The 27,635-nt window shown below is 37.0% G+C and overlaps 2 protein-coding genes across 4 annotated transcripts in view; one reads left to right on the top strand and one right to left on the bottom strand.

Moving 5' to 3' along the window:
• The window catches only part of rxrab (retinoid x receptor, alpha b), a 66,773-nt gene extending 46,489 nt beyond the window's left edge, over positions 1-20,284 (top strand). The window contains exons 1-9 of one of the 3 annotated variants that reach the window (XM_059550029.1): positions 4,645-4,693; positions 6,223-6,373; positions 6,899-7,078; positions 9,133-9,296; positions 12,843-12,972; positions 13,606-13,738; positions 16,278-16,369; positions 17,229-17,334; positions 17,925-20,283. In XM_059550029.1, the coding sequence (XP_059406012.1) occupies positions 6,235-6,373; positions 6,899-7,078; positions 9,133-9,296; positions 12,843-12,972; positions 13,606-13,738; positions 16,278-16,369; positions 17,229-17,334; positions 17,925-18,072 (1,092 nt within the window). In that variant the 5' untranslated portion in view covers positions 4,645-4,693; positions 6,223-6,234 and the 3' untranslated portion in view covers positions 18,073-20,283. Of the gene's footprint in view, positions 1-4,644; positions 4,694-6,222; positions 6,374-6,898; positions 7,079-9,132; positions 9,297-12,842; positions 12,973-13,605; positions 13,739-16,277; positions 16,370-16,880; positions 17,335-17,924 lie in introns of those variants that run through there. The other 2 variants (XR_009433849.1, XM_059550028.1) reach the window with 2 other exon arrangements.
• A 146-nt stretch (positions 20,285-20,430) lies between these two features.
• On the bottom strand, positions 20,431-27,635 carry LOC132140939 (WD repeat-containing protein 5-like). The gene is made up of 14 exons (XM_059550030.1): positions 27,378-27,635; positions 26,912-27,010; positions 26,716-26,824; positions 26,553-26,626; positions 25,818-25,907; positions 24,607-24,696; positions 24,413-24,496; positions 24,277-24,332; positions 23,946-23,992; positions 23,658-23,733; positions 23,487-23,520; positions 22,851-22,925; positions 22,661-22,748; positions 20,431-22,570 (listed from the first exon to the last, which is right to left on the bottom strand). The coding sequence occupies exons 2-14, from the start codon at positions 26,975-26,977 to the stop codon at positions 22,470-22,472; spliced, it is 990 nt and encodes a 329-aa protein (XP_059406013.1). The 5' UTR covers positions 26,978-27,010; positions 27,378-27,635; the 3' UTR covers positions 20,431-22,469.

Below are 27,635 nucleotides of genomic sequence, written 5' to 3'. Positions count from 1 at the left end.
AGAAAATGGACACTTCAACATCATCATCCAGTGAAGACGAGCTTTTCATTTTCTTTAAAAGACAGAAAAGAAGGTTTTGGGTGCACCCAGTCCTAAAGAACAGAGAGTCTGAAGGGGAGTATGCCAATCATGTACAGGAGCTAAAACTTTATCATTGCCGGTTCCGCACTTACTTTCGGATGTCTGTGGGACAATTCGAGGAGCTCCTTCAGATAGTGGCACCGCATCTGACGAGACTAACCACAAACTTCAGGGAACCAATTAATCCGGAGCAGCGTCTGGCAGTCTGCTTAAGGTGAGCTGTCCTCTTAAAAACATCAGCCCATAGAACACACACACAAGTAATCATAAGATCCGTCATTTTTGCTGTGACGTGACTTTTGTTTCCTTGTATGTGATTGGCTGAAGCCTTTTTGTCGCCTCAAAAGTAAAAAAAAATCGACATCGAAGCGAAAAAAATAAAAGTCGTTTTTTCGCCTCAGCACATTCGCGTTCGGTGTGAAAGCACTCATTACACAAACAGCTGATCAAAAAATAAAACCATCGCGCGAATTATCCGCGCGTCAAAATCGCGTCCAGTGTGAAAGGACCTTTAGGCTAGAATCGGTGATTACTAAGTACAGTGAATATCCACAGCGGTGCAGTGACTGACAGCTACACATTCACCTCAAAACAGATTCATCTGCACTGGATAACAACCCAAGCATGGAATATAATTCCACAAGGAACTGCAATTCCAGGTTTTCAAACATAAATGGCGACAAAGAGGCAAAACTTATGGACTGCAGCTTTAAATTTAAAATGACTTTTCAAGATTTGAACACCAAACCTGGTGGTTTTGTACTTTACAGAACTTTGCATACATTCTCATTTACTACAGGGGGAAAAATCTGATCAAAAATTAGAAAGTAAATCATTTAGATGTTACCTTTTGCCATTATGATGCTATCTTATATTGACGTTTAAAGGTCTGATTTGAGAAGAATTATAGAAAGATAGTTCTGAATGTTTGAGTGTTTCTGTGTTTTTATTTTAGCATAAATTGTTTATAAAATATTACCTTTTTATAGAATATTTCACATCATATTACATTTTTATTTGCTTGTCTTTGAGGTTAAAAACAAGAAAGTAAATTGCATACTCTTCATAATAGCCAGTTTTCATTTGAGGACAATATTTTGGCAGTGTATGATATGATAATATAATTGACCGAACAAATGTTTTGAACACTGAATTTTTTTCATTGCACTGGAGTTGTATAAACGCTTTATTTGAGTGTGTTTGAATTACAGATGTAATCATTAACGTATAACTTTAAATCTGTAGAGATAAGCGAGATGGATTCAAGACAGACTTTGGCACCGTGAAATCACTGAGTGCCTGCCAGAGTCATTGGAGAATCAGTAAAACCATTTAGTGTAATTCAAGTCATATCAAATAATAGCATTTTATAAATTCATTTGAAGACCATTGGGTTTTATCAGACAACAGATGGTATATGAGAACTGAAATCCCTACAATACAGTTTAAGATAAACCACATGCTATACTCATTATGAACATGTAATTGTGGAGGGTTTTGTCTTAACATTTTTTTCCTCATATCGCCTCCCTCCTACTACCAGTAGTGAAGTGTTCAGTCGTAACTGTTGTACACTGAAATGGAAACAAGTTCCTATTAACAACAAGTTTGGGTTGGCAGAAAACGGACTTCATTTTTTTCTTCCCCCACCTAAGTTTCATGCCAGACAGCTTTAATTTGACTACTAAATGGAGAAGGGGGAGTTTCACATTAATGGTGTTGCCTTAAATAATGGTGTATGGGCTTAAGGAGAGGCGTCTTGGAGGTGCCCTGGCCCCCATTCATCCTCATTAGCCCCGTCAGAGTGCTTGATCTCTGACCGCATGGTGTCAAACATGGCCTTAGTGTGCCACATGGGCTTTCTACTTTTTATTGGCATGCTAAATGGGTTCAGAAGAGGCCTGGCTGGGGCCTGGTCAGGGCCCAATCGCACAGGAAATGAGCTGGCTTGTTAAAAACTGCAGCTTAGCCATGTGGTGTGTGTCAGAATGAAACTCTTTTAACACCCAGCCAGTTGACTCTCCTCATACACACAGACAGATACACAAACGTCCAGTTAGCTTCTACTTTTGTCCATATACACTACTGTTCAAAAGTTTGGGATCAGTTGTTTTTTAAAAGAAGACTCTTATGTTCACCAATGGTGTTTATTTATTTTTATTTTATATTACGAGTAAGTATTATTATGATTTAAAGTTGTTGTTTTATTAAAGTAGGGCTGTGCAAAAAAATCGAATGCAATTTTCATGCGCATCTCGTCAGTAAAGCCGCTCCTGTAATTAGAAGTATATCTCAAGCACGTGCGTTCAGATCAGGGTTGCCAGATTTTCAGAACAAATCCTGCCCAGTGCTTCTCAAAACTAGTACAAAACTAGCCCAATCGCGTTTCCAGGAGGTTCCCCGATAAAAAAATTGCGTCCCGGGGTTAAAATACACGTTTTTTTGGCAGGGTTGCCTTGGTAAAATTCGCATTTTAGGGGCTAAACATCACATTATTGGTATTGGGGTCACTTCAACCCGCGGATATGAAAAACAACCGCAGACTTGGCAACACTGGTTCAGGTGGAGCGGCATTTACTACACAGAGCCATAGTCCACCGACAAGCTACACAAAATCGCTTTCAAAATCGACAAAGAATCGCCTGCGATTTTAACATCGATTTTGTGTGGATTTTGTGCGGCTCTGTGTAGTAAAGGCCAACCAGTGTTGCCAAGTCTGTGGTTATTTTTCATGTCCGCCGTTTGAAGCGACCTCAATACAAATAATGTGATGTATTTTAACCTCGGGACGCCATTTTTATCGGGGAACCTCCTGGAAAGGCGATTGGGCTAGTTCACAAAGGCTGCATTTTTTTTTATCTAAAACATAGTAAAACTGTAATATTTTGAAATATCATTGCAAGTGAAAATAACAATTATGTAAATCTTGTGATGTAAAATTTTCTGCATCATTACTTCTTCAGTTCTAATATGCTGATTTGTTGCTCTAGAAATGGTTTTCACGGTTTTGTATTTAAATATGTAATAAAAATCATAGTGATCCCAAACTTATGAAAAGTAGTGTACTACCTGGAAAAATAGAGAATTCGATTTTTGTTTTAAAGAAACTCTCATACTTTCAGGTTCAGGATTGTAACAAATATAGTTCACATTTTCACTCACATTTTCTTTGGGAAATTAAAACCCTTTTGTTTAAAATCCTATCTCAAATGTTAATATAGGCATACATTTGTAAAAATGCATTTCTGTTCTCCCATAATTGTTTAAGACAAATATTCATGCATCGTATAGAGAAAGGTTTGTAGCATGATTCAAAGTGCAGATGATATTTTAAGGATGTTTATGGCTCTAATGTGCAAAGCATCTCATGACTGTGATTGACTGAACAATTCTGAAATTCTGAAATACACTCAAAGCAGCAGGCGTGAGATGATCATATGGTACATGTGATCTGTCTTGTAACAGCTCCTGTGGGCTCTACAGTGTAAGACACGATAATTTTTTTTTCTGTTCATTATGTCTGTCTCCACTCTCTGGACATGCTACTTATTTTAATTTGGACATCATAGATGGTTCTCATGGTTATGAAAATGTTAGTTATTCACTTTTTCCACAGCACTATAAAATAGAGTACATTTTCCCAGCCTGAATTGGCATATGTTGTATGAAAAGTCATGCTACCTCCTAATTATTTTAATACAGAAGCATCATGCCCCAATCTTTTTTCACATAACACAAAAGAGAGCTGATCTTTTCCATCCAATCTTTTCTGTGAAATTCAGTTCACTGAAGAAGAAAAAATAAATAAATAGTCTGCATTTTAAAGTATATCATTTATAATATAAAATGTGTTTTGTTTTGTTTGGTTTTGCTTTGCTTTTTTTTTTTTTTTTGCTTGGTTCATGTTGTTTTTCTTCTTGTTTTGTTTTACTTGTTTTGTTTTGGGTTTAGTTTATTTATTTTTTGTAGGCTTTGTTAAATGTGTTTGTTTTGTTTTCTGCTTTGTTTATTGGTCATGCTTTTCCCCTTCCACCATGTGAGGAATTCCACTGGATTCACCTCAGTTTAATGTTATTTATGTTGCACCTCCAATTCCTACATTTACACATTTGACAGCTGCTGTCATCAAAATGTATTATCCAATCAGTATATTCATGCAGTCCCTGGCAATCCACCCCATAACCTTGGTGTTTCTAGAGCCATGCTTTAATTTTTCAGCTACTTTTGTACGATTTTGTTTGATTACGATTTTTCGTATTTTATCTGGCTGGTAACTTTTTCATGCATTTTTAGGGATGGTTCATGATTACTGATCCTGGAGTGCGTAAATGTGGGGATCTGAGACTCTATTTCAGGGCTTAAAGTTAAGACTGTTAATATGCTCTCTATTTCTGGTCTAAATCTAGATGCTACTGTCCCGTGGCACTGGCACACAGAGAAGCCAGGAACATATTGAATTACAGTTTACCCAAAATAGTGGGGGGTGTATGTGTGTGTACACTCATGTGCCCCACCAGGATTTGACAAGAGCCCCGTTAAGATAGATTATGCCACTGAACAGGACGTGTCAAAAGAGCCATGCCTGCATGCAAAACGAAGCAGACGGCAGCAGGTAGATCTGTGTATGTGTGTGTGTGTGTGTGTGTGTGTGTGTGTGTGTGCAGGTGCATGTGATGTGCAGGTGTGTGCATTTTGGTATGTATCTGGTTTCCTGCCACTCCTTTATTATCACAATTGCGTCGGTAGCTCTTTTGTTTTCGGTATGTACTGTATATACATGCCATAGTTTGCGAAGTACTTTGGGCTGAATTTGCATTTAGATTTATTGTATTGTTTTGTTGTAACATTTTAGATTAAAAAGTCAACGGTCAGGATCTCATTAAACAAATTTAGGTCACATTTATATGTTATCCCTAGCTAAAAGCTTCATGTTAATGCATCATATTATGTAATGCTAAAGATGAATTTCTGTATGCAGGACAGTGATGTCATTTAGTTTATGAGTTCATGAGTCAGATTTTCTTTGATTGTGTGAACAAAATGACACTGACACAATTTAAGGTTGCCAGGAGAGGGGTTTTGTTCAAATGAACAAAGTTTTTAATTCTCCATGAAGCAAATCTCTTACATTTTTTGACATTTCAACACTCATTTGTATTTGTAACACTTGACTCATACGTCATGAACTTTGTCTTTGTTTTCTTTTTGTTTTTTGTTTGTTTTTTTTGACAAAAACTGTAATTATTGTTATGTTTAGTTGGGGTGAATCATTTGCCCTTTTTTTTCGTGAATCATTTGAATGTTTTCCTCGCTTCAGGAAGCTGTACAGTTTTATTCATCTGCCTCTCAAGAATTACCAAAGAAAAACATAGCGAACATTATTTCATCATAATGTTTCCTGTAGGCGTGTCTGTCGTGTCTTTCAGAGGTCCGCTCATCTGTCATCACAGTTTTTGAGACTTCAGTTCTGGATAATTAAGCATGTGTAACTGATTCTGTTCCAACAGACATGTTAATGTGGAATTATACACTACCATTCAAGTTTGGGGTCAGAAAGTTTTTTCTTTCTATTTCAAATAAATGCTGGTCTTTTGCAGTTTCAATTAATCTAAATATTCAAAAAAAAAGAATAATAATAAATACCACAAAAATACTAAGGAGCCGTTTTCAACACTGATAATAATAAGAAATGGTTCTTGAGGAGCAAATCAGCATGTTAGGATGATTTCTGAAGGCTCATGTGACACTTAAAATTCATTGAAAATTCAGCTTTGCCATCACAGGAATAAATTACATTTTATCTTATTAAAATAAAAAACAGTCATTTTAAATAGTAAGAATATTTCACAGTATCATTATATTTTTGATCAAATAAATGCAGCCTTGGAGAGCATTTGAGTCTTTAAAATAACTATATAAAAAAACTGGCCCCAAACTTTTGAACAGTAGTGTATGCATAAAATCTGGAATTTTTCTTTTTATGTCATATATAAATTATAAGAGTTACACAGTCACAGTGTGTTTGTTTATAGACAGTAATGATCTAAGGGAATGTGATTTACTCCCATTTCTATCAGTCCATTAATTCAGTTATTAGCAACTTCTTAATGGTTCAATATCTGTTTTTGTTTCGTTTTTTAGCTCAGCTCACCCATGAATGCAATCAGTAGTTCAGAGGACATTAAACCCCCTCTGGGTCTGAACGGGGTGATGAAGGTCCCAGCGCAGCCTACAGGCACATCCCTCTCCCTCACTAAACACATCTGTGCCATTTGCGGAGACCGTTCATCAGGTGACACACACACACACACACATTGGAACACCCATACTTAGATGATTTTAAAATAATAATAATAATAGTGTCTGTTACTACAGAACAAAATAGCTAAATTATCACAATAACCTATGAGCAGCATGATTTTATAGTAATAAATAAATAAGTGTTTATATTTCCCATTTACTTACCAAATGGAAAAAGCACATAACATATAAATTTAATTGAAAATAGTATTTATCAGTTTATTATGTGAGAAGAAAGAGCCTGCAGATTAATATAAGAGGAACAACCGTATACGGTTTAACAGGGATTATACAATACTGTATAACCACAGAATGTTCAAACTGACCAATCAGAATCAAGTATTCCAGAGAGCTGTTTAACTTGTTAAACTTCAGTCATGGAATTGGGCTATATATTCTGTCTTTTAGAGTAGTGTGTGACAAAAACAGATGTGGTGCTGTTGAATTATTTATATATTAAATGCCAATTAAAGATAACCCTGCTGGGAAGAATACTGAAGCATGTGTCTGCTGGCAGGTAAACACTACGGGGTGTACAGCTGTGAGGGCTGTAAGGGCTTCTTCAAGAGAACGGTGAGAAAGGATTTGACGTACACTTGTCGAGACAACAAGGACTGTATAATTGACAAACGCCAACGCAACCGCTGCCAGTACTGCCGTTATCAGAAGTGCTTAGCCATGGGAATGAAGAGAGAAGGTGCGTTCTTTCTTTTAGTGACTGAGCACATTTAGATATCGGAATATCAGAATTTGATCCTACTCTGAATATGGATCGATCATTAACTCTTTAACATGATCAAACAGAGCAAATATTCCAGTGTTTTGACATTATCTGATTCTGAATATCTAATGTTCATTTTTCTCTGCTTATGTCCAAATTAAAAGTAATCATCAATGCTATTAGACACAGGCAGTTTTGAAAAGCAACACATTTTTTGGAAGCGACAGATTCTTTTTAAAGAAATCAACATGAATCAATTCACAGTACAGATGGTTGAAAGCACTAATGACCTACCATTTGCAGTTCATTGCACTCCTGTGTGCTGTTATCAAGAAAATGAAGGAGACTGATTAATGTGTTGATTAAATTACACATTTTAAGTCTAGAGTCGTCTAAAAGTAATTACATTAGATTGCAAGAGATTGTATTTCCACTATTGCCACCAGAGAATACTGGGAATAGAATGTACGTGTCATAATTTATTCAGAATACTACATGTATTTCAATATATCCAGTAGCTGGGAAGCATGTAAACTATTCATTGTTTATTACTTGAATATGATTTACGCTTATACATTTAGCAGATACTTTTATCCAAAGCAGCTTACAAATGAGGAATACAATAAGCGTTTTGATGTTCATAATACTGTCCCTCATGTTCTGATTCTTAAATTGCGGTCCCAGTCAATGATGCATGTGTGAAATGGCATTTAAAAATATACATTTTCAAAAACCTGACCCTGAAACTGAAAAAGATTTTCTTCTGAAGTAGTTAAAACCCCATAGACAGAAAAGCTTTATCCTTCTGTTTGACCACAAAGTGGGCATGCGCATTGCAGAAATATGACTAATATTCATTCCTGTAATATGGTTTCCATCCAGGCACCACTAAATAACACACTGTAGAAAAATACACAGATAGAAAACACAGTACACAACCGGCAGCAGTGTGTACACCAGTAAAACAAGTTTAGCATGTGGAAATTGATATTGCATATATTCAATGTTTATATCTAGCACAACGTGTTGTATTAATGGAGGACAGTTTATTATTTTGTGCTATCAGTTCAGTTTGGAATCTGTTCTCAAAAGAGTAGAAAAATGCCATGCAGAATAAGCCTGATATGAATATGTTAGGTCTATTTTTCAAGCTATTAAAATAGTCTAGAGAACAAGGCTAGACCCCCTATACCGAGGCCTCTGAGAAAGAGGTAACCTGACACACTTCTCCCCCACGAGTCACTCTCTGTCTTTCTGTTTCTGAGGACGATAAAGCTAAAATAATTTCCTTGTGCCTCTCTCCTCACCTCTCAGTGACTCCTGGAGTAAAGCTTTATCCTTCAGCTGACCTCCACGGCTCCCACTCAAGAATTCCCCTCATGATCTGCTAGTGGTTTCTGTCGAACAGAAAGAGAGTCATAAAACAAGGTTTTTTACAGACAGAAGGGAAAGCTGAAATGGTCTGCAGCCTGACGGCAAGCCAGACGGGGCTCATATCCACCAGGTCCAGACCACAGTAGACCCTCTGTGTGGTTTAGACCTGGCTCCCCCTCTGAACCAGGCCAAAACATGTACACAGTATATACTGTGTACAACTCACTAAAATTCACATACACACACAGACCAATGCATTGTCAACCTTCATAACCAATCATTTGAATGAGGGACGGTTTTATTGCCCGTGACTTTGTCCGTAGACTGAGTAGAAGCACAGGATCATGTTTGCGCTGGATCGCACCCAAATAAAATATACATATTTTAAAGAGCCGTATACATATTACTAATAACGTCACTACAAAATGTAGGCTGACCTCCTCAACTTTCAGCCCTCTGAAGTCGGTGAATAATGGTCTGGATGCACATGCAGCTCGATGAAAAACAGCCTGAGCTGTTTTGTGGAAACGTGTAGATTAAGAGCAAACCAAAAGCAGCTGCGTGTTATTGTGCGCAAGGTCACGGTTTTGTTTGTGTATGTAACTGTACGTATTGCACATGTGAGCCGTTCTAATTTTGTTCCTGCACGTGTGCAGCCGTTCAGGACGAGCGACAGCGGGCGAAGGAGCGGAGCGAGGCTGAGTTCGGCAGCTGTGCCAATGAGGACATGCCCGTGGAGAAGATTCTGGATGCCGAACTGGCAGTGGAACCAAAGACGGAGACCTACGTGGAGGCCAACCTGAGTGCGCCTGCCAATTCTGTAAGCCAATCCCTCCCTCTAAATCTCACTCGGTGACATTCAACTTATGGAGAACATTTGGCTCATCTGAAATGTGCTGTTTCAGAGTTAAACTTCACAATTGGTCCTAAGTGAGCGAGCCGGGCTTGATCATTTTCTGAATGTCAAGTCTGAAGAAAGGCTCCAGCCTGCGTGCAGATGTACAAAAAGACAGTTTTAAGAGTTTTGCAGCTGTCCAAGAAAGAGTCAGAGGCAGATTTGAGTATTTCTGTTTGTGAACAAGAAGGGCTATTTTTAAAATCCCAACTCCCAGTGGATGGATTCGGCTACATAGCAATGCACTTTGGCATTGAAGGCCTCTATACAGACCCCTGGAGAGGGGACATACTGCAGAAGAAGCACATTGTCACATCACTAGATAAGAGCGTCAGCCATTAAGCATGTCAGTTAGACACACGGAGGTTAGTGCTGTGTGTATATTTATGCCTTGTGCACATGTGTCCTCTGTTTTGCGCAGCTGTAAGCTCTAAATCAGGTAGAGGTCAGGGAGAAAGAGGCATATGCTTTGTCTTCCCTACAGTTGTTTTTTTAATGGCTGTTTGTGTGTTTGTCCTTGAGCCCTGGGGAAGGTCCTAGTACATGAATAGGGCTCTAATGAATTTGAGTTCCTCTTGGGCTGAATGGAGAACTTTTAAGACATGATGATCTGAACTGAAAGCTGTGTAGATTAAGAGACTTTCGAGAAAGATGTATATCTTCTTGTTATGATATTTCAGTCTGTGGGTGATATGAACTCATGGAGACACTTGATAAAGAAGTACGCTTAAAGGCATAGTTCACTCAAAAATGGAAATTTTGTCATCATTTACTCACCCTCATGTCTTTCCAAATGAGTATGACTTTTTTTTTCTGCTGAACAAATAAATATATTATAAAGAATGTTAGGTTAGTATGTTTTTAGTTCTATCATAACAACTCTCAGAAGATTTTATCGTGGTAATGAATATGACAATGTGAATGTATTTGATCTTAACAGAAATAGTGCTTTGCTGCTGCTGCAAAGTGCTGTGAGTATTTAAGACATACTGCTGCTGCACAAATAGCATATATATAATAACCCATAGCAGATCTATACAGGTGGAGCTGGGGAAGGTGAAGGGTAGAGAAACTAGCCAGCGATTTAAATGTAAAGCAGCAAGCCTATTGGCTGCATATACAACATAAACCAGTCAGCTTGTGCACAGTAGTTATGAACATCATCAGTTTGGGTTAACGACCATTCAGCCTGCGCCATCTAGAGTTTAATGTCAGAACTTGGCACATGTACTAAATTACAACATCTTTACATATGCGAAATTACAAATAAATGTCAATACATGACAGAAATGTTTCAATAGAAATGTCAGTTTAGTTTATCTTAGTACTCTTGAAAGTAGACTTTAACCAAATTTCAAAGACACTTAGTCGTTAGTGAGAAATTACATGTGATTGTAACTCCTACTCAAGTAAGTTAAAAAGCCCACAAAATTTCAGTGATTGCATTTAATATGAATTTGGTTTGAATTTTCATTTAATTGCAATAAACAAGCACGTAAGTGTCCAAAAACATTGCATTCATTTCCCACTTAAAGGTCAATTAAAGTACTTATAGTATTATTATATGTGTTGACATAATTTTAACTGAAACAGGAAGGCAGGGCGGGACATACTGAGCAGCCCCGCCCCCTTTTTAAAATAACCAATAGCGTTTTGTTTGTATCACAGCTTGGGCTAGTGCTGTTGAGCTCTGTAAAGCAGTGTTTGACAGCTTATGGTTTACCCCTTTAGACTCAATATGAAACTGTTATTAAAGTAAAACAGTGATTATGTTTCTGAGGATGAGTAGTTTCACTGCTCATCACTGCTGTTTCTAATATGGAGACTGTCTCACCGTTTCTCCTAATCTCTTCCATATCACTACAAAATATAGCATTCTGTATAGAATTCAAATGGTCCCAATATGTTTTTTTGTTTCTCGCGACTCATGCGTACACTGCAAAAAAATGCTTTTCTAGCTTAGATATTTTGTCTTGTTTCCAGCCAAAATATCTAAGAATTCTTAAATCGAGAAGTTTTTTCTAGACAAGTAAACATTATTGTCTTGTTTTCAGAAAAAAAATTAAAGTACGTTTTTGCTTGAAACAAGCTAAAGAATCTACCTGTGGGGTAAGTTAAATAATCTTGTTTTCTTTTTGAAATAAGATTATTGTGCTTACCCCACAGGTAACAAGACAAACAAGACAAAAAAAGCTAGAAAAGCATTCTTTGCTGTTTATATGTGTATTGTATAGTTTGCTACGTGCCATTCGTCATATTACAGAAAACTGTAAACAAGTGACTGCTCGCCGCTTTAGTGTGTAAATAGTGTAGGGGGCGGGACGTTTCAGATTCTAGAGAGTGTTTGTTTGGACAGAAGCTGGGTGATGTCATCAAAATCATTGAGACTGTAAGTTTTGGATGTTATATTTTCTAAATGTTAATTTTGTCAATGTTTTGGAGCACACTTGCTACATTATCATACAAAAATTCATACCAAAACATCCATTTTGATTTCATGGGGACTTTAAGTTGACTGTTGGGGACATTAATGACTTTTGTTGTTATTATTATATTATTTCTGTTATACTCGCTCTTTGTAAAAGAGTGATAAAGTCTACTTTTCCACAAGGGTATGTTACCACTAAAATGAAAGAGCTTTTCACTCTGGGTGGATGATGATGATGATGATGATGATGTGATTTTGGGATCCTACTGGGAGAGAATTTGCTCCATGACTACAGCAGAAGACGCACAGAGTGCTCCGACATGCCAGGCTGTGGGTTCATGAGCGCTTGCTCTGATTGATTCTGGGCTGGAGAGTTTGGGTTACTCAAGCAGAAGGAAAGGCTTTTAGAGAGCAAGAGTTAAACCGAAAATAAAAATGTTCCATTGGGGGCCAATGACAGGAATGATTTCCACAAGACTTCCCACAAGAGATCTGCTCATTTTCCACTCACATCACTGAGTTTGACAGCCGAGTTTCTCTTGGTGATATCTATGCTGAATGCAAATAACATAAAGAAACATGTCATTTTGTTCTTATTCAAGGCAGCATTGTTTGTTATTGCGCTCTCGTTAAAAGTTCTATATAATTTACAATAAGACATTAATGATCATATTTTTCGAAGACATTTCTAATGAAAATGAGATTAAATTAACGTGGATAGCATCATTTAGTTGAATTTATTTAGAAATGTTTTACTTTGTTTGTTCATATAGAGGCTTTCTACATATGTTGGTATCTTGGCATATCTTATCTTTTCTGAAATTAGGAGATCACTGGGGTCTTTTTCCAAGGAGAAAATCTGAGAATCAGGAGACAAAAGCAAAAGTTTGCTCTCCATACCTGTCTAGGAGAAACAACGTGAGAAAAGAGGATTGACAAAAGAGAACTCATTTGCATTTTTTTCTTTTGTTTGTGTCCATGAAGCTATATTGCCAAACAGTTCACCTCTCTTTCTCTCTCTCTCTCTCTCTCTCTCTCTCCAGCCTAACGACCCTGTAACAAACATCTGCCAAGCAGCTGACAAGCAACTCTTTACCTTAGTGGAGTGGGCCAAGCGGATACCTCACTTTTCTGATCTCCCGCTGGACGATCAGGTCATCCTCCTGAGAGCAGGTGCGTCACAAAAAAAAAAAAAAAACAGACCACTTTTGTTTGAGTCCTGCAGACACTGACCTGATGTGACCCGTGTGCTGTCTTCCAGCTATGGAGCTACAGCTCAGAACAGCATCAGCTAATGAAATGAGTATGTTTACGGTCATGTGACATTATAGTCTATTCCAGAAACATTTATATGGATTCAGAGATACATTTGATCCAGCCTCGGGCCACAGCATCGATTAAAGAAGGAATTCCATCTCATTATCTTGGAGTGAGAGTCCTTATTCTGTTAAGGATGATGGCTTCAGCATAGACGGAGGGAGAATAAGAGGCTGGATTGTTCTCGCTGTTCACATGTTGCATTTATTTCATTAGGCTGTAGGTTGCCTGAGGACAATCAAACTCTATTCAGTGCGTTTTATTCAGAGGCTCTGAAATGGGATCGCAGTGTATGAAACTGTGACGATGTATTAAACAACTTAAAATGTCCTCATTAAAACTCAATATTGTTTAAGAAAATGAGCTAGAAGCCAAAGCCACCACGTGCACACTAATAGATACAGATACACATGTTGCTCTCTTTCCTGTTACCTTTGTTTGTTTGTTTGGTTATCAATGTGCTTTTGTGCTTCTGTCCTCTGTTGCCAGGGTGGAATGAACTCCTGATCGCCTCTTTTTCACATCGTTCTATAGCTGTGAAGGATGGGATATTATTAGCCACAGGCCTTCACGTCCATAGAGACAGTGCACACACTGCCGGTGTGGGAGCCATCTTTGACAGGTTAGTAAATGTTAGTTTTCAGAGAAGAAGCATGAGTCTGTATGATTTTCTTTCTTCTGAGGAACACAAAAGGTGACTTTCTGAAGAACATCTTGGCTGTTCTTTTTACTGTAATGAAAGTAAATGGGGAGAGGGACTGTCAATGTTACAAATGGCAAATACAAAAAAATACCACCTTTATGCTCCAAAAAGTATACAAGTAAAAGTATAAAAACCTTAAGTAAAAATACCATTCATTTTCTTCCGTGGGGAACTGATTTTCAACCATAACTTGTAAACCGTTGAAGACAGACTGAATGTGAGCTACGAGGTTGTTAATCGATAGCATATGCTTTTCTTGAAGCCATTAGATGGTTTTATTTCAACATGTCTTTTGAATGATCATGTTGAACAGCTGAATTCCTGTTATAAAACTATACATTACTCATGATTCTGTAGAGGAACCTCCATAAATCAGAGAACTGAAACAAGCAAACTGCACCAAAAACTCTGTAGTGTCATAATAGGGTCATGTATATGTGTGTGACCCTGGAGCACAAAATCAGTCTTATGTCGCTGGGGTATATTTTTAGCAATAGCCAAAAAAACATTGTATGGGTCAAAATATTAGATTTTTCTTTTATGCCAAAAATCATTAGGTTATTAAGTAAAGATCATGTTCCATGAAGATATTTTGTACTTTTTCAACCGTAAATAAATGAAAACTTAATTTTTGATTAGTAATATGCATTGCTAAGAATTCATTTGGACAATTTCAGAGGTTATTTTCTAAGTATTTAGATTTTTTTGCAGATTTATTTTCAAATAAATGTATCTCGACCAAATATTGTCCATTCCTAATAAACCATACATCAATGGAAAGAGATTAAATGTAATGTAAATTTCCATCATTTTGCCATTAACTGTAATAATCCAGTGAGATTTTGTTTGCACAAGGATGTTCTTTATCAACTAATTTCTATTAACTAAATTAAATCAACATTTGGTGCGACCACACTATGCATTAAAAAATGCTTTTGTCCTAGGTGCACTTGCGCATTGTTTTCTTAGCTAGCTTTGCAGAAATGTTTCTTGGAGTCATTGCCACTCAATTCTTCTGGATTGAGTCTGTCTCAGTTTGTTCGGTTTCTTCATGTTATTCCAGACTGACTGGACGATGGTGAGATCAGATCTTTGTGTGGAGCACTGGCTGTTGTCAGACTCCTTGTGCAAACAAAAATCTCTCTGGATTATTATAATTAATTGCTTAAATAATGTTTGGAAATGTAAACCTATATTTACTACTGACACTACAGCAAAAGATAGAAATAAATAAAATAAATAACTGACTTTGGTGGATACACAGCTGGTGGATATACTTACTTTTGCACAGTACTGTGTATATATTTTTGTATTTATTTGCCTTTTTAATTTGTCATTTGCAATGCTTTCCCACATTAAAGAAATTAAGTACAGACTCTTGTACCTTTGTTCTTTTGTCAGCAGTTACTTTTTTTTCAGCATTTGTAATGTTGTTATTCGCCTTCTGGCTGGTTGGATTGGTTCTTTTAAAAATCCATATGGGAAAAATGAATAAGAAAATAAAGATGAAAAAGTGGCTGGCTGCATTCTGTATTCCAAATCATCTGCAGATGTGGGATAGTTTTGTGTGAGGGACAGACCAAAATTTAAGCCATAATGCACTGAAAATCTCAAGTCAAATATGGTGCCTTTAGACTGAATGTAACTTTGTGTCTTTTTCACACACAAACCTTTTATTTATTCACTTATTTATTTATTTTTAAGGGCTTTATAAGATTATAGTGTGTGAGTGTATTAATAAGTTTTATGATAATTTCATGCCACTTCTTTTTCTCATTTTGGAGCTTGATAGCTCCAGTCCCCATTCACTTTAATTATATAGAAAAGAGCAGCCAAAACATACTCCTAAACATCTGCTTTTGTGTTTCACAGAAAAGAGAAATCATACAGGTTTGGAACGATGTTGACATCGAATTTTCACTTTGGGTGAACTGTCCTAACTAAACTCAGTGTCATCATTCAGTTTATGGAGGGCATGGTCTTGTGATCTTCTAGGAGACCCTTCAGTGTCCTCACTGTACACCGTGTGGAAGATTTGTGATATAAGTCATGCACACATGAATTTTTGAAAATAACCTCCATAATGATATTAGACGCTGCATCATGAAAGTGTCCTCCACATCTTACTCTTGATTGATGTCATTTTTACATTAAGCCATATGGCAGTTTTATGTAGCGCTGTGATAATGTTTCACTGGCAGTGTGAGATATGCTGGTGTCCTCACTAATGAAATATATGCTGCCCGCTCCGTCGGCAGTAGTAGATGAATGTGTCTTAAAAGACATAATGACTTTGATTTTCAAGGCAATATGAAAACTAAATATAAAGGTGGAGCGATGACTCACTGGGCATGTTTAATATGTTACAGAATATTTCCTGACGTTTTAGGGGTATATTGGAGAAAATGAATTTGCAATTAATCAGCTTGCTCATGTTGCCTGTGCCCTTTTTTTACAGAGTGCTGACGGAGCTTGTGTCAAAGATGAGAGACATGCAAATGGACAAGACTGAACTTGGATGCCTGCGGGCCATTGTTCTGTTCAATCCAGGTACAGTAATGTATACTTAGACAAACACATGCGCACACAGCACTCTTATTCAAGTGCGTTTAAAATGCCACTTCAGTTTGATTGACCTACCTTGCTATTTGTTTTGGCAAATTCCTAAGAAATGTGTTGGAGTAAAGCCAGAAAGAGTAAATGAGATTCTTATGACTAAACCACAGTAAAGTGAGCTTATAGAAAGCAGTATGATTCGAGTATTGCATAAATCAAACAGTAAATTTGTGCAACATTGTGACCTCAGTGTTTAGCCCCGAACAATAAAAATGGTCATTTTGGTATGTAAAAATGTCGGCAATCCAGTCTAGGAAGTTAAAAATCACTGTTGTTTTTCCATTTCATCATACTGGAAACTATACTGGAAGTTTCGTTCAATTGCATTGTATGGAGAAGTGATGCTGTGGACTTTGCCAAATATAATATGCCCAACAGTATGTGAAGAACATTTGTAGTTAGCGATTTGCCTTGTTTTTGATTTCTGGAATGTCTTTATCTACAGCTTAAAGTCATTGATTCAGCCTTGAAGTTATAGCAAAACCCATCAGCCACAAGACAAGATATGTTTGCACATCACACAAATGTACACCACTGTTCAAAGGTTTAGGGTTGATTTATTTAATATTAATAGAAGTGCTCGAGAAACAGTTCGTAAAATTATTAATGTTGAAAACAGTAAACCATGATGAACTATTATATGTTTTTCAGGACCCCCAACTTCTGAATAGTAGTGTAGCATCTGATAAAGTGGCCCAGAATGAAACCTTAACATAACCTTTTTTTTTGTCGGTGCTTTGATGTCTATCATCCTTCAATCCATCCTTTTTTCTTTTTTTTAATCAACTCTTAGATTCAAAAGGACTGTCTAATCCATCAGAGGTGGAGGCATTAAGGGAAAGAGTGTATGCATCTCTAGAGGCCTACTGTAAACACAAATATCCTGATCAGCCTGGAAGGTACACACACACACACACACACACACACATACTTATTTTTCATCTCACATGTGCTTATGTATCCTTCATTATTTCACTTGCATGTAAAAATGAATGTTTGCACAAAACAAAATGAATGTTATAGAGATTTAACAGAGGTCTATCTGGTAAAACAGTAATTGTGAAATAATATTATAATTTAAGATAACTATTTTCGAACTGAATATTTTTTTAAATATATAATTTATTCTTGTGATTGCAAAGCTTAATTTTCAGCATCCATTACACCACCAGTCTAGTCCAGCGTCACATGATCCTTTAGAAATCATTCTGATATGCTGATTTGCTGCTCAAATGATATTTTGTGGAAACTTTGATACATTCTTCCAAGATTCTTTGATTAACATAAAGTTCAAAAGAACAATATTTATTTGGAACAGAACCCTTTTGTAACATTATACATGTCTGTACTGTCACTTTTGTTTGATATAATTAAGTATTAATTTCTGTAAAAACAGATACAGACCTCAAACTTTGTTATTATTAAAAAAAACTGCTGAAGTATTACACTGTGCTCATCCAAACACTGACATCCATTGTTTCTCGGACAGATTCGCCAAGCTGTTACTGCGTCTGCCTGCCCTGCGCTCCATCGGCCTGAAGTGTCTTGAACATCTCTTCTTTTTTAAGTTAATCGGAGACACACCCATCGACACTTTCCTAATGGAAATGCTGGAAGCGCCACACCAAATGACATAAGGGAATGATTTCTTCCTCCAGAGGGTGCAGCTCATGTACAGAACGCTACAGGAGGCCACAGGACACATCTCTGATCTCATAGCAGAAGACTCAACTCATTGGCGTTTCATCAGAAACATTGCGCAATACACAAAATACTGTGTAACTGTTCATTACTGAATAGCACGCAGGATGGATTGAGTGAGTTTTTTTCCTGGTTTGCATGCAGTTCTGGAGTTTATGATTTCTCATTTCTTCTGCCTTACAGAGGTCTACCTCTGCTTTTGTACACAGCCAAACCGCCTCATCCCTGAACTCACAATCATTTAGCTGTGAATTTTCATGAGAGGAAACAAAATACCTCGGATGCACTTCTTCATGCAGCTGTCTTTAGAAAACACATTACTGTATCTGCTATTGGAACAGTGCACAGGACCACAGTAACTCCCCCCTTCCCTCCCCCAGGCACTTAGAAATTCTTTAAGCAGTATTGCCATACATCAGGATTCTTAAAGTCCATCTTCATGAGGATGAAACTGCACACAGTTTGGTTTCAAGTCCTTTTCTTTTTACAAGATATATGGGCCTATGAATAACAGAATGGTCTAAAAAGAATGAAAAGCACTCCTGGCTGAACTCGCACTGGATGAAAAAATACAACGATTCGTTAGAATTGTGTACAAAAAATTATTGAAGATTTTTCATGGCTCAGTAGTTCAGCATAAATTTGTATTAAGTATTTCCAAAGATTTTCAATAATGTTATATATATATATATATATCATCTGAAAATTCCCAGCAAGTGGGTTTTTGTGATTTGAAAATAGGCAAGGAGTTAAAGGAATCCAGATGATGGTCTGGCCTCAGGGAATTGCGAGGTTTGGGAAGTGCCATGCCTGTCCCCTATTGGAAAAGTTGTGACATTGCAGCTGTACTTATTTGCTATTACATGAGGTTTAACAGTTGGTTCTCTTTCTAACATTCCATGTTATCAGAGAACCGGGATTACATCAGTAACCTAACGATTTTTACAGATTGCTTGGCAAACAATGCAAAATAACACTTTCTAACCCTCAGGTTGATTCAAATGCAATTTTTTTGGTTCTGTTGTGCAGTCTTATCTGTGTAATAAGGAAGAAACTGCGATAATGATAGATTTCATAACATTTGTATTGATGCATCAAACCTCAGTTGCAGATTGAGCCAATCTGAACCAGTGTTTTCATGATGACAGTGAATTTTAATAACTATTATTGGAATTGGGAAGGGTATTTGAGCTGCTCAGCAGTTGTCATTAGAAGACAGTGCAAAAGACCTACTGATTTAGACGACATGTTCTGCTGAATGATAACGCCAGGCCTCACAGAAACATGAGTATTCAGTCTAAGATACACATAAACAGCATATACTGTCTATGTGATTGATATACACAACCTGAAGTTCTAGAGGTCATGTTTTCAAGCTTCGACCAGGTTGAAATTTGAATCTGTATCATGGAAGATCAGTGGACTTTTGTTTGTTCTGTCATTGTACATCTTTGGCCTTTTATTACTCCAAAACCAGCATATTTAGAATGTGCATACAAGAACTAAAGACCCCTTTGCTGAGGTATAGAGAAAACACAGACATTGTAAGCGCTCTTGGATTCGCACTGTGTCAAACAGGGTTTGTTAAACCATCAGGAGCTGGGCACATTTGATCTAATATCAGCTACAATCCTGATGTGCCGCTATCAGACATCTGTGATATTTCCCTGTGAGACACCAATCCATCACAGGACATGTCAGCAAAACACGAAAGAGATGCATTTTAAGAGAATGATCTATTTTTGTACAAAGTGTAATTTTTTTTTCTCTCCACGTCATTATTTTGTCTGTTCTATATTGTACACATTGTTGGTGTAAATATTCATTTTTAAGTGGAGCCGTGCCCTCAGACCTGGACTGAGGGAAGGGTTTATGTGCAAAGGCTTCTCTGTTCCTCTGCCATTTGTTTTCATGGTACCCTCACCTGAGAGCTGAGCACAGCTCACTCCTTTTTTACAAGACAAACGGAGAGTGTATTGTGTATTGACCTACTACATTATGTCTGTTCAAAATAATATAAAACTTCAGATTGTAAAAAAGACTGTTATATCATCTTCAGCAAACAAAATAACTATTTGAGAGTTATGAATAAATGGTCTTATACAAGATATCAGATACATATATAAACATTAAATAAAATGAACATTTTCATAAAGCAGAATATTTCTGTAACAACATTTACATAGATTTTTATATTCCTCATATATATATATATATATATATATATATACACACACACACACACACAGTGGGGAAAATATTTATTTGATCCCATGCTGATTTTGTACTTCTGCCCAATTAAAAAGAAATTAAGGGTCTGTCATTTTTATGGTAGGTTTTATTTTAACGGATAGAGACAATATCAGCCAAAAACAATCCAGAAAAAAAGACATCATATAAAGGTTAGAAATTGCTTTGCATTTCAGTGTATAAAATAAGTATTTGATCCCCTTCCATCCAGCAAGAATTCTGGCTCCCACGGATTGGTTATGTGCCCATGTGGAAAACAGATTAGTCCTGCCACTTTTAAGAAGTTACTCCTAATGTCAGCTCGTTTTGTGTATAAGACATATGTCCACACAATCTGTATCTTCTATTCCAACCTCTCCCACCACCATGAGCAAGACCAAAGAGCTGTCAAAGGATGTCGGAGACAAGATTGTAGATCTGCACAAGGCTGGAATGGGCTACAAGATCATCAGCAACATGCTTGGTGAGAAGGAGACTGCTGGTGCAATTATTCAGAAATGGAAGAAATACAAAATGACCATCAATCGGCTTCAGTCTATAGCTCCATGCAAGATCTTGCTTCATGGGGTAAAGATGATCAGGAGAAAGGTTAGGGATCACAGGAGGAGCTTGTTAATGATCTAAAGACAGTTGGGACCACAGTCACCAAGTAAACCATAGGTAACACACTATGCTGCAATGGACTGAAATCCTGCAACACACCCATGGTCCCCGGCTCAAGAAGGCACATATACAGGCACGTTTAAAGTTTGCCAAAAAACATAATGATTCAGAGATGGCTTGGGAGAAAGTGCTACGGTCAGATGAGACCAAAATTGAGCTCTTTGGCATTAACTCGATTCGCCGTGTTTGGAGGAAGAGAAATGCTGACTATGACCGCAAGAACATCATCCCTACAGTCAAGCACGGGGGTGGAAACATTATGCTTCAGGGCTATTTTTCTGCTAAGGGCATAGGACATTTTCACTGCATTGAGGGGCAAATGGACGGGTCATGTACTATAAAGTCTTGGACGAGAACCACATTCCCTCAGCCAGAACATTGAAGATGGGTCATGGATGGGTCTTCCAGCATGACAATGACCTGAAACATACTGCCAAGGCAACAAAGGAGTGGCTCAAGAAGCAGCACATTAAGGTCATGGAGGGGCCTAGCCAGTCTCCAGACCTCAATCCTATAGAAAATCTGTGGAGGGAGCTGAAACTTTGAGTTGGCAATCAACAGCCAAGAAACCTTTGGATTTAAAGAGAATCTGTAAAGAGTGGATCAAAATCTCTCCTGAGATATGTGCAAACCTGGTGACCAACTACAAAACACATCTTACCTCTGTACTTGACAACAAGGGTTTCTGCACCAAGTACTAAGTCAAGTTTTGCTTTGGGATCAAATACTTTTCAAATAATTTCACTCACTAAAATGCAAATTCATTTCTAACCTTTAAATAATGTTTTTTGCTGGATTTGTTTGGTTGGTATTCTGTATATATATGTTAAAATAAACCTACCATAAAAATTAAAGACCCTCCATTTCTTTATAAGTGGGCAAACGTACAAAAATCAGCAGAGGACCAAATAAATATTTTCCCCATTGTATTTAAATACATTTTATGGAAATTTACCTACTACTCCAATGGATCAAAGCCATGAAGACTAATTTAATTTAAGCTTAAATAGTGGAAAACAATGTTTAGAAAGAATTTAAAGGTCCTAAGCACATTGGTTATTCGCATATCAACATCAATGATTCCAAAACACTTAAATGAAAAGCAATAACGGGAATCATTTGATGGCAAAAAAACATTAAAAAATGAAAAACAGATCAATAAAACAACTGAATCCATGGTTTGAAAGAAAACATTTGTTCTTCAGTAGCAAATTAAAACGAACTGAAAACATTACAGTAGATTATATTAAGGGGGAAAAGGCTTGAGTGAGATTGTCACTATTCTGAGCAGACAGGACCTGCCCATCTCTCCAATAATAACCCTGCACTAAGTGCTATCAAATCATTGTAAAAGACAGTTTAGACAGTTTAACCTCATTCTGAGGTTTCTACTCAAGCCTCTGAAGTGCAGTGCTTTAACTTAACAATCACTTTTCCACAGTTTGATGGTCTTGTCGTTCTCCAGGGCTGCAGAGGCAATGATGTTCTCTGTAGGGTGACAAGCTGTCGAGATCACTACATCTAAGGACAAAAATGCATCACACTTATGTTAACAAAATCAAAGAGGCTGCCGTGTGTTTGAGTCTGGGAGGTGTAACAAATGTCATATACCTGTGTGCCCTTGCAGTTTCTGAACAATTTCTTTGGTCTGCAAGTTCCAGATATACACCATGTTGTCTTCAGAGCCTGAGACGATCCACTGAATGAGAGCAAGATGGATTCAGGTTATTCAAAACTGGTCTGAATAACTATATACCTATGTATTAAAACAAATACTTCGACAAAGTCCTACTGAACATACCTTTCCTCCAGTTACAGAAAAATTGGCAAACACACAATACTTTTCATTCTTATGTCCAGTATATGTCTTGAGACACTAAAAAAAGGAAAGAAAATTAAAAGCTACAATAGTTCAGTTAAAGCATGAACATTACGTACACACATTAACTTGACTTAATATTTCAAGTTTATATACAGCTTATTATAAATGCTTTAACATAAGAAAAACACTTTATTTACATACAGTTTTTACAAAGGTGGACACCCCTAAAATGAGATTTTGTAAGATTTATTTCACTTCTGGATACGAATTCGTCCTCCAAAATATGGTTAAGTAGGTACACACATATTTAGTGACAACATCTAATGGATTTTCATTGCTAGTGATATTTTTTAATCACCTAACCGGACCCCTATCCCTATACATGACCCTGACAGAAACTGGTGCAAAACACTACATTTAAATATAATAAACACGATCTGACTGATTTATAAGCCGCTTTAACTAGTGAGGTTTGGTGTTCGTACTAGCATAACCAACATATCACAAATATGAGTTAACCTATATATAATTTATACTATTAATTGTAATGCATTAAAGAAAATATTTGTATTAATATTATTAGCAGTCAACATTTATGGTACTTCAATGACATACCTTTCCCTTGCTGTAGTCCCAGAGCTTTAACGTACTGTGAGAAAAAATAAATAAAAAAAGGCGACGAATCATTTCATTGTTGGCAGTTTTTTTTTCAAAATGAATATAGTCTCAGAAACTCCACTGAATGGAAAAGAAATAAACAGTCACTAGGGAGATGTGTTCACTTACTTGTCCAGTGTCGCAGCAAGAATGTACTTTCCATTTGGAGAAAACTTCACAAAGGAGACAGGAGGGTTATCATCATCTGGAAATAAAACAGATCAGTTCGCCATCGACACACTCTCCTCATTTAAAAAGGCTACATGTATCCAAATTATGCAGCACACACCATCCTGCCATCTGGTACCCCAACAAAACTCAAGATTTAAGGCTAAAAGTCCAACTATGATAAGAAAACTTGATATCATGCTCTCCAGCTTCTCTAGTACATACAATCAAGAGAAAACAGTCACATACCTATAAGAGTTTTCAGACATTGTCCAGATGCAGTGTCCCACAATCGGCTGAAATACAGTCCATAGTGTTAAGAAAAGGTAAATAATGTAATCATATGTCTTAAAGTATCATAAGTGTGAACGGAGGCTGACTTAAAGGTGCTGCAAGTAAATGTTTAGTAATAAAATACAAAAAATAATGTCTCTTCTAACTGACAGATTTCACTGAAATAAATATCCAATCACAGGATGCCCCATGCCACTCTATCTTTCATGTTTTGGTTTTGTCAACATTCAACTAGCAGAAAGTTAGTGCTTACAGCACTTTTAATAGATGGCACTACTCAACTTACCATAAACCATCATAGCTACTGGATACTATTAGAGATCCGTCTCTGTTGAAGTGAACCTGGAAACATTACATTAAACCGCCATCAACAAAATCTGCATGCAGACTAACAAAATATATTTTTAGTAATTGGTGTTTACCGCTGAGACGGGATCCGAGTGAGCGGGCAGGGTCTTCAGACACCTCCCGGTTTTGACATCCCAAATCCGTACGCTCTCATCAAACTGTCAACATGAACCACATAGCTTGATCCCTCAATGACTTATGAGTACAAACACTGTCTCATATTTATTTTTATTTATTTAAAAAATAAGAAATCTGTTTGTTTGCTTACAGATCCAGACACAACAAGGTTCGACTGTGGGTTGAAGTTACAACAGAAGACGTAGTTGCTATGGCCTTTCAGTGTCTTCAGACATTTTCCCTTCAAAAGCATGACAGAGAATTAGGCTACTGAAGTCAGAAACTGATATGGATGACACCTACAGCATCAGGGGTGCGTTCTCCGATAACGTTGTCTCTTAGCTCGCGACGAAGACTCAAAAGGTACACCTTAACTACAGATATACCTTTCCTATGTGTGTTCTCCGAACTATACCTTAGGATGTTGCTTAAGGTAAACCTTCTTAAGTTCGACCTTAGCAGGCGCTGTTCATGATGGAGGCGCTGAATAGGTTGATATCGATGCCTCGATGATCGATTGTGCGCTCTTTCCTTCACAGTGGTATAGGTAAAGTATTGAGAAAACAATGTTCTTTATAAAGAAGCGTTTTAAAAATAGTACAAACTGCATTTATCGGGGCTCATTGAAATATGTACATGCAGAAATAAATATGAGCATGTGTTTATAATTTAGCAAGTGTGCAATACCAAACCCTCACGGCCATAAGTGTGTTAATGTTCTCCACAACGTATGCTGATTATCCACCAGCCATGTAGTTGACGTACACTAACTGGCTCCGCGGACGGTGCCGTCTTTGATTTACAAGTACTCGCTGTCTCGCTGCCATAGCTATAAAGTTTATGTAAACTCATCTTTCTTTATATAGACTCCTAAGCCTTTTCTGTCAAATGGTTCGCCAGCTGATGTGCCTTAGGATAGTAATTAAAAAAGCTAACAATTAGTGTATGGAAACTTTATTAATGAAAACACTTCCATACACTGGGTGTAGTAGGCTATAACAACTTAAGTATTTTATGTGTAAAATTTTAAAGTAAAGTAAAAATGTAATTTTAATACTAAATCAGATTTTATAATAAATGTTCATATAAAATTTCTATGTGTAATTAAACTGCGATGTAAAAAGCTTTTTGTGTAGTGGTGGCCACTAGCGGTATGAACCGTCAGCAGCGATAAGGTATAGCTAAGAGCGCTCCAGACCAACCTTACAAACGTATGACTTACAGAAGGTATACTTAACTAAGAAGGTTTCGGAAACCACGTATTAACGATAAGGTACTTCTTAAGGTACAACTTAAGAACGACGTAGCGTTAAGGTAGTTTCGGAGAACGCACCCCAGATCAAATTATCTGACAAGTTTTACCGAACTCATATCCCAGATCTTCAGTGATTTGTCATCTGATGCAGACACCAAAAGATTTGAATCTGAAGACCAGGCCACATCTGATATTCCCTGCAAATACAACATGGGTTGTAACAAAAAGATTTCTAAGACTTTTTATACAATAGCATATCTTAATTACATCTAGAATACATTTACAGCTTGAGTCTTTAAAGGGTAAATTCACCCAAAAGTAAAATTCTGTCATCATTTCCTCCCCATGGTGTCTTGCCAAACCCATAAAACATTTATCTTCAAAACAAAAAATAATGCTACTTTTTACTAAATAAAATTATGTGCATGTAAAGTCCATTCCACTAAAATGTTTACACTTTAAAAAGACCTAAGGCCTAAATAATTGCTTTATATGATATTTATGTTTGAGTGTTATTTACATATAAAAATTGATCAATAAGCATAAATATAAATCATCAACTAGGGTCCATGGCAGCTCTTCCTTTACAATGTCTTTATTAACTTTTTTAAGCATGAAATTTGATTAAATAAATTTTCAATGAAGGAACAGAAATGTCTCAGGTTTCTTAAAAAAAAATCTTAAGTTTGTGTTTTGAAGATGAACCAATGTCTTATAGGTTTGAAGCAAATTAATGACAAAAAGTTATCATTTTCCTGTAAATTGACCATTTAAAGGAAGTACATTTTCAGCAAATGTTAATTTTTGGGTAAACTATTCCTTTAACTTAGATTAAAACTCACAAGTTTATGTCCTGCAAGACTCTTCTCAAATTTTCCATCAAAAGCGCCCCATATTTTGATGAGCTTGTCTGCCGCTGAAAACAAATTTTTAAATTTCAAAATCTTCAGACTTTGGTTTGCTTTCTGTAGATTAAAATTGAACATTATAAAACGCCCTACTTACATGAACTGGCCAACCATTCACCACTAGGGCTAAATTTGACTGATGATATAGCTTTTGTGTGACCTGCTAGGGTGAACTTCAAAGAGTAGTTTGGCTTCACAGAAGCAGACTTCAGAAAGACATAAACCACATTAACAGAGAACCAACTTAACTTGCATTTAAAAAAAGCAAAGTAACCAAAAGCCAGGCTTTCTACCTTGGAGTATGAGGATCCTGAATGTGTCTTAGGTGTTTCTGTCTCTGGCTTCTTCTCTGATGCCATCGCTGCACCTTACGTGGGTCAAATACAGGGCCTCTTAAAAAGAGGAGATCATTAAATTGTTAAACAGATTGAAAAATTTTACAGAATTTAGACAAATGCCATTTATTTCAACTGTCCATCGTCAAAACACTTAACAGCATTGGAGTGTTTCAAAATGCACATGGCCTAAAATAAGTCTTTTAGACATGTTAGCCAAGCCCGTTACTTCCTCTTACTAAGTCAAATGCTAGACACATAGAAATCAGTTACATCAGTAAACATGTTTGTAGTTGCCGCCCTGTCACGCACACACGCCTGTCACACACTTAGCAAGGCTAACAACAGACCCAATATTTGCATTCAGATCAGGTATTCCACATCACATAAGCGATGAAACACGAACAAACGAGTAGAAACTTACTGGAGGCTTCTGCAGCAAACTTTTGGTTTCAAACGGTTCGCTCCAAACGACTGTGTTTACAAACTGCTAGAAAAGGTGCTTAGGGGCACTTGCTGAGCCAAATAGAAATGACAAGCGACACGCGCGTCACCGCGCTTGCGCAGTGTGTATGACAACTTTAGATTCTTATGATGGTGGCTGTTTTTTCTTTATTTTATTCGACGAGTATACATTTCTCACAGCTTTGGTTTCTCTGAATAAAACTATGAACAATATCAT

This window comes from Carassius carassius, chromosome 5, assembly GCF_963082965.1.
Source record: "Carassius carassius chromosome 5, fCarCar2.1, whole genome shotgun sequence".
In the NCBI taxonomy this organism is placed as follows: Eukaryota; Metazoa; Chordata; class Actinopteri; order Cypriniformes; family Cyprinidae; genus Carassius; species Carassius carassius.
This window is presented reverse-complemented; position numbering and strand designations above follow the sequence as displayed.

Bases quoted from the DNA above. Each gene is read 5' to 3' on its own strand.
- LOC132140939 (XM_059550030.1), bottom strand. From the start codon at position 26,977: ATGGCATCAGAGAAGAAGCCAGAGACAGAAACACCTAAGACACATTCA. The intron at 23,993-24,276 runs GTAAGTTGAGTA...ACTGTATTTCAG, and splicing joins AGTAGCTATGATGGTTTATG to CCGATTGTGGGACACTGCAT. The intron at 22,749-22,850 runs GTATGTTCAGTA...GCTCTCATTCAG, and splicing joins TTTCTGTAACTGGAGGAAAG to TGGATCGTCTCAGGCTCTGA.